We start from the raw sequence: 7,538 nt of genomic DNA on the forward strand, positions 1-7,538 counted from the left end.
TTATGTAATTGAGAACGCGACACAATCCCTTTTAGGTCGTGAGGCAGCAATAAAATTGCACGTTCTAAAACTAGGTCGAAACGTGAATAGTAATGAAACTGTAAACCCTTTTCCCAAAATTAAGGATATCAAAATAACCTTATCATTAGACCTTTCAGTGAAACCCATACAACAGCCTATGCGGCGAATACCCATTGCTCTGGAGGAGAAGGTTGAACGAAAATTAAATGAAGCACTTAAACAGGACATCATTGAGCCAGTGGTGGGACCAAGTCCTTGGATCTCACCAATTGTGATTGTCTTTAAGGAAAATGGGGAAATGCGTATGTGCGTCGATATGCGCAGGGCGAACCAAGCGGTTCTTAGGGAAAATTACCTATTGCCAACGTTTAACACGTTTATGACTAAATTAAGGGGCGCGAAATTATTTTCACGGCTCGACTTGAAATGGGCCTATCACCAGCTCGAATTGGATGAATCCTCAAGAGAAATTACCACGTTCATTACGCACAAAGGTCTTTTCCGATATAAAAGATTAATGTTCGGTATTAACTCAGCCCCAGAATTGTTTCAACGAGTTTTAGAAGGACTATTATCTCCTTGTAAAAACTGTCTAAATTATATCGATGATGTTATAGTTTTCGGGGAAACAGAAAAGAAACATGATGAGGCTCTGGGAAAAGTTCTAGAAATTTTTAAAAATAATTGCGTTTTATTAAATCATGAAAAATGTGTATGGCGAGCAAAAGAATTAAAGTTCCTGGGACATACCTTGTCCGATGAGGGTATATTACCAGACCCAGAGAAAATAAAAACAATTCAAAGCTTTAGAGCACCAAATAGCAAGGAAGAGATTAGGAGTTTCCTGGCCTAGTCACGTATGTTGGCAAATTTATCCCAGACATGGCTGATATAACTGAACCATTGAGAAGCATACTGAAAACTAACTGTAACTTCATGTGGGAGCCAAAACAACAGGCTTCCTTCCAGAAATTAAAGACGTTTCTTTCCAGCATACCAAAACTGTCGTATTTCAATCCAAAACGTAAGACTAGGCTGATAGCGGATGCGAGTCCCGTAGCTTTGGGAGCTGTCCTCATTCAGTTTGACTTGAGTGATGATCCAAAGATAATCTCATTCGCCAGCAAAAGTCTTTCAGATGTGGAGAAGAGGTACTCCTAAACGGAGAAAGAAAGTTTAGCTCTGGTATGGGCGGTGGAGAGATTCTATTACTATTTAACTGGTCTAGAATTTGAGCTTATCACTGATCATAAACCGCTAGAAGCCATTTTTAAGCCTACGTCCAAACCTCCGGCTAGGATAGAAAGGTGGCTTCTGAGGCTACAATATTACAAATTTAAAGTAATTTATCGTGCGGGGAAAGAAATCATTGCGGATTCCATTTCGAGGCTTTGCAAAATTGAGAACACAAGCAGTTTTGATGAGAACGGTGAACAAAATATATTTCATATAATATCGCACTCAACTCCGTCTTCCCTCACTATCTCCGAAATTGCCATGAGGAGTGCCAAAGATGAAGAGATAAAAGCTACACTCGAATACATTAAATACGATTCCTGGCCAACGGACTCAAAAATTAGTTTTTACCCTTTCCGCCAGGAACTGCTGGCTGTTGGTGATATAATATTACGCGGGACTCGAATAGTTATTCCAAAGGTTCTTCGGCCGAGATTGTTAGAACTAGCACATGAGGGTCATCCAGGCGAATCAGCTATGAAACGGAGAGTAGAGCCAAGGTCTGGTGGCCGTTCGTTGACAGAGAAGTGGAAACTTTTGTGAAGAACTGCCGGGATTGTTTGGTGGTCTCAAAACCTAATAACCCTACCCCGATGAACAGACATGCGTTCCCGAATGGTCCCTGGCAATATGTGGCTATGGACCTGCTGGGGCCGTTGCCTAACAATGATTATATATTTGTGCTTATCGACTACTATTCTCGTTACCAGGAAGTAAAATTTTTGCGTACAATCACTTCAGAAGCTATTATCAACGTCTTGAATGAAATCTTTTCAGCTTGGTATACCTACATCCATTCGAGCAGACAATGGAAGACAGTTTGTGAGCAGTGAGTTCAAAAATTTTTGCAAGGGGAACAACATCGCTTTGATAACGACACCGCCCTATTGGCCACAAGCCAATGGAGAAGTGGAAAATATGAACCGGTCACTGGTGAAGCGTTTGAAAATAGCACACAGCAATAAACGTAATTATATTCAAGAGATTCAAAAATTCCTGTTGATGTACAATGTGACTCCTTACAGCACCACGGGTTCACCGCGAACCCAATTAATGTTAAATCGGGTAATAAGGGATAAAATACCTGGAATTGAGGAAATATCAGAAGATATCATTGACTCGGCAGCAAGAGATTTAGACACTATCAACAAACAAAAGGAAAGGACAAGGGGGATAAGAACAGACAAGCAAAGGTATCGAAGGTTGCTACATCAGGTCTCAACATCTCCTTAAAATCAAGATTCAAAATCTCGTATGACAAAAGAGCAATCAACATGGGGTTGGAAAGATGCAAAGGCTAGCACGCCTGGGTATGTCAAGCGCAGTGAGCAGCGCACCTCAGAAAGGGTTAAGTGCAATTTGTCTGTGAAAGTGCCTCTATAGCTAAGAATATCAAACATGTGGAGTTAAATTGAATACGGGCACGTGACGATAATGGACGATATGACATTGGGACGATTAAACGGAACCACAACTGATCTTATGTCCAGGGGGAGAACATAAGATGTCAAGGGGTGAAGGTCAGTGGTAAGGATACTAGAAACAGGTAAATCAATCGTGCTGACTTCCAGAATCAAGCAATGTCTTCCATGCGGTGGGCTCTGTCATAAATGAAGCAGCCAGACAGCTTTAGGATTATACGGTTGTTGTTATTGTTGTAGCAGCGCTTCGTCCCATCGAATAGGTGTGACCGATTACAATTGTCATCAATATGCTCTGACCGCTGGATAGGTACCTACTATCCAGGCTTTTACGGTTACAGACATCAATGTAACGATCTTTGCCTACGGCCAGGCCCTTAAGGGATATGAAGCGGAGGTGTCGAGCTTCGCTGTTGTCCTTAAGATACCTAAATGTCTTCCTTTTCTGGATCGTGAAGCACGGCGATATTTAAGGCAATAAATTTACATCAGTGAGGCGGACAGCTTTTTACAACCATTTCTGGGATATTTCCTGAGGAAAATCGTGAAGTATGAGATTAGGGCAAACGTCCCGTAACTGGTATGATTGCAACTTCCCAAAGTCCTTAAGGCCAGATTTGGATTGCAAAAAAGCTAACTTAATAAATAAATATGCGTTGAGAACGGTGACGTTGGCGCATACCAACAAGCTCCCTTTGCAGAAGCTGTAAAGTTAAAGAGAAAGAGGAGTCGATTTGTCATTTTCAGAAGACACAGATTTCTGGGCGAAGGGTTTTTCGACAGTCTAACAGACATCAGAGAAAGCAAGTGGTTCGTTAAGGACCACTGGTAAGTAATATGGTTGGACAAATGGCTGTCAACGAGCACTTACTAACGTAACCTAACCTTTGCGCTGATTATGAGTCGAATGTGCCAAAGCTTAGTTCAGCGTAACAAATCATTCATAGTATGAGTTGTATTGAATGTTTTCTGCTGACCGAACATAGTCACTTCAGATATCAATTTCCTGATAGAATCGCCTAGGTATGTATACTGCAGGAATCAGGTGGAAATGTAAGCCCTATATGCGTATAGGCAGTACATACACCCTGCCGGAGTTGATACAATGCATCAAGAAGATCTTGGGTCCGCGCAAACAAACACAACAAATTTAGAAACAAGTTTTTTCACTTAGAAATAAGTTTTGCTAAGCGGAGTCGCCCCTCGGCAGTGATTTGCCAAACACTGCGAGTGTATTTCTGCCATGAAAAGCATTCAGTGAAAACCATCTACTTTGTATATGCCGCTCGCAATCGGCATAAAAAATGTATGTTCCGTCAAGCCAATGGATTTTTTCATGGCGACATGTCATTTATAAATAGTTTAACCAAAGTGAACCTAATATAAACCCTTACGGGCAAATGAACTACGAGCGGTCTTGGCTGCGAAAACGCTAAAAGTCTGTTCTCATATATTTCTTGAAGATAATATCGCACTAGGCGCAAAACACTAATAATTATTATCGATAAGTATGCGTTTATGGGCGAGGATCCTAATTACGGAGCTCGCTTTGAAACTATTCACCATCCTAATCTACCAGTCACCTAATATGCATACTAGAGTTTTATGTATTCTTCTTTACCTTATGTATGTAAATTTGAACATAACTAAATTGCAAATTAATTGAATGATATATTACTTACAGTGTTTACTCTTCTCGGCGGACACTTGATGCAGTGGCGCTTGAGCCATTATAGCAAAAATCATTAGCCACATAAGAAGCCATTTCATGACGGGTACAGTTGTTGTTATTGCCGCTGATGTTTTTGCCATTGTTGTTGCTGTTGCAATTTCAGTTGCTGTTGTGCCAACTGTTGCCATTGCTTTGTTAGCTATTAATATTTGCTCAGTAGACGTTTTTGTTTCACAATTCATTTTTCTTTTTTCATCTGCAACTGACTTGAGTAGTGTTTTTGCTTTTATTACTGCCACGAGCAATAGCGGTAATTTGAAAATTGACCAAATGTTTTTGTTTTTACTATTACTACTACAACATTCAATATTTGCGGCACAGTTGCTGTCAGTTGGTGTTTTTTTATTTACTTTTGCTGTTATGCTAAAATCATCAGAGTCATCATCAACGCATTCGACCAATGACTTGAAATCCATTCCTTCAACCAAAACATTGCCGGCGAATTGCTTTAGGTTTCTTGCTGCTGCTGTTGTTGCTGTTTTTGTTACTGTTGTTGCTATATCATTTATATTTGTTTTAGTCTCACCAACTATTGACTTTTGGTATTTTTGTGTCACATTTTCAGAAAGTTTTCCTACTCGTTTTTCCGGCCCAAGCCGATGGGTTTTGTCGCTGACGTTGTTGTTCATTGTCGTTTGCGAAGGTGGTGGTGGCGGTGGCGGCGGCAATGGTGGCCCTGGTCCACATGACGTCGGCAACAACATGGCGTCCACAAGTATGGTGTGCCGTTTTTGCAATGCGACTAAACAATTTGCTCACTACCTCTCTTCCCAGCTTGTATGTTCACTCCTCCCTTGTTGGTTTTTCACTTTACTTTTCGTCGTTCAAATTGCATTTACTGTTCCTTTATATTCGTATTATATATTTTGCTACTTTTTTGCTCGTGTTGTTCTAGTGTCCACACAAGTTGCTTTATTATTATTTTTGTTATTGCTTTTCGTTTCATTGTAGCGCAATTAGCCGATTTTAATTGCAATGACACTTGCAGATGCCGATGGCAATCGATTTGCTACTTAAACAAACTAAGACTTTGTTCATCAATTTTCATCAGTCAATAGCATTCTTTAAATGGTGGAGTATGCGGAATGGTTGGGTAAAGCCGTTCGATAATATCTGAAAATGAGAATAAAGGAGGTATTTAGTACATACTACTTAGTTGGAGAAAGTTATACATATCAATATATGTGACCTGGAATCATGAAAAGACCCTATTATGCGACCGTTTTACACTTTTTAAGTGATTTTATAGGAAATTTAACGCTCTTTCCAATGGAACAAACTGCATTTTCTATATTTCTTAGTTTTTTCACAAATCCCATTTAAAGCCTAATCGGACCACAAATACGAATTTTAAAATACTTCGATTCATGCGCCACCTACGGAGTTTTTTCTTATTATTGCAATATCATCGGGTTCTGAACTATATTCCAAGTTTCAGGGAAGTTACTTAAATTTTAAATACAAAATTCGTTCACAGCGGCCGGCCGCTACAAAGAGTCAAGCTTAACAAAAACTTTAAATGCGTTTTTCTCGAAAACTTGTTTTCGCACATGATTCCAGGTCACATATATAAAATATTGGGATAAGTACAATAAAATCATATAAATTGAACAAATCCTTAGAAACTTTAAGTCAGAAACTGTCAATACTCGGTTGAAATAAATTGTATGCATTAGACTGGGTCGATTTACTAATCGATATCGCGCCATCGAATTTTCGATAGGATTTGGGCTTAGGAAAAAAATTTCCACTACGCATACCCAAAAAAATAATTTTCGAGCCTTCGAAATTTAATTTTTTCACTTTTTTTCGACTTTAATTTTTATGGTTTTTTTCATGACCTACAAAAAAATTTTAATTTGATTGTAAAATTTTCAAATGTCCGCTAAAAACTTTGTCGATAACAGTTTTTTGAAAAAAAAAAAAAATTTAATTTCGCAGGTTCGAAAATTATTTTTTTGGGTATGCGTAGTGAAACTTTTTTTCCTGAGCCCAAATCCTATCGAAAAATCGATGGCGCGATATCGGTTATCTTTCGTCCATACAAATCGACCCACCCTAGTATGCATACAGGATTTATGCATGCTAAGTGCATGAAAAAGTAAGGTAGATTCATATTTTTTGAATTAAAAGCATATTTATTTATACAAAATGTATGAGTGCTGTATTAGTGAAAAAGTATAAACAATTTATTGGTGCCCGAGTGGAAAAAATTGTATACATGAACGAAATATTCATGTTGTATCAATGATCATATGTTTGTAAAAATACACTGTTCTGAATTTTGTCTTCACATATATGATTGCGGACTAATTGATTTTTGTTTAATGTCTTGAAAAATTTGGTCTTATTTACGAAATGTTCGTATAATCCTTTGTTTCGAAAATCGAGGATTTATGAAGGCCGCCGACCGTTTGGCCTAGAATTCTTTGCTGCCATTGAATTGGTGTGAAGACCAGGATAGTTGGATTCAGACAAACCGGTAAGAATTGTCCAATTGTAATCCAAATGTATGACTTCAAGTTGTGCCATCTCTCCTCAAATCAATGTAATTGTTATTGTTATAACAAATGTAGAATAAATTCGTATTGCTCGGTGCAGGGATAGTGCTTTCATAAGTATAAAACAAACGTATGGATGCATACGTGTTTTTATGTGCTTTTGTATGTATTTCGCATAAATGCAACCATATGTATACAGAAGTAGTACAAAAGGCGTAATAGCGCATGCATGCTCTCTGACAAACTACACGTGTTAAAAAAAAAAATAAACGTTCATATATACTGGTATAGCTCCATTTCATGCCTCAAATATCTATATTGCATTCATACATTTACAGCTGGGTAATAAAGTGTTTGGTTTTTATGATTTTATTTTTTCATTTTAACTAGCGCTCCCGACAAACCTTGCCCTGCCCCAAAATTGATTTTCCTACATTCAAAAGTGAGCTTCGCTTCCCGTTTTACTCCCTATCTCATTCTCTTCATACATTTCTCATCCATCTCTCCATCGTATTCTTGTCCATCGCTAATTCCATTTTTTCCTTCTCATCCTCTAACCCATTTCCACTCCCCCATGCACACTCGCACTCTCAATTCCACTCTTACTACTCCTCCTAACCCCCTCCC

General features: G+C 38.6%; 1 protein-coding gene across 1 annotated transcript in view; it reads right to left on the reverse strand.

The window, feature by feature from the left end:
* loaf (lost and found) overlaps positions 1-5,415 on the reverse strand; it is a 242,767-nt gene extending 237,352 nt beyond the window's left edge. Inside the window, exon 1 of the mRNA XM_067757032.1 lies at positions 4,361-5,415. Coding sequence (XP_067613133.1) covers positions 4,361-5,114 — 754 coding nt within the window. The 5' untranslated portion in view covers positions 5,115-5,415. The remainder of the gene's footprint in view (positions 1-4,360) is intronic.
* Positions 5,416-7,538: the final 2,123 nt, after the last annotated feature.

The sequence above is a fragment of the Eurosta solidaginis genome, chromosome 5 (genome assembly GCF_040869045.1).
Source record: "Eurosta solidaginis isolate ZX-2024a chromosome 5, ASM4086904v1, whole genome shotgun sequence".
In the NCBI taxonomy this organism is placed as follows: Eukaryota; Metazoa; Arthropoda; class Insecta; order Diptera; family Tephritidae; genus Eurosta; species Eurosta solidaginis.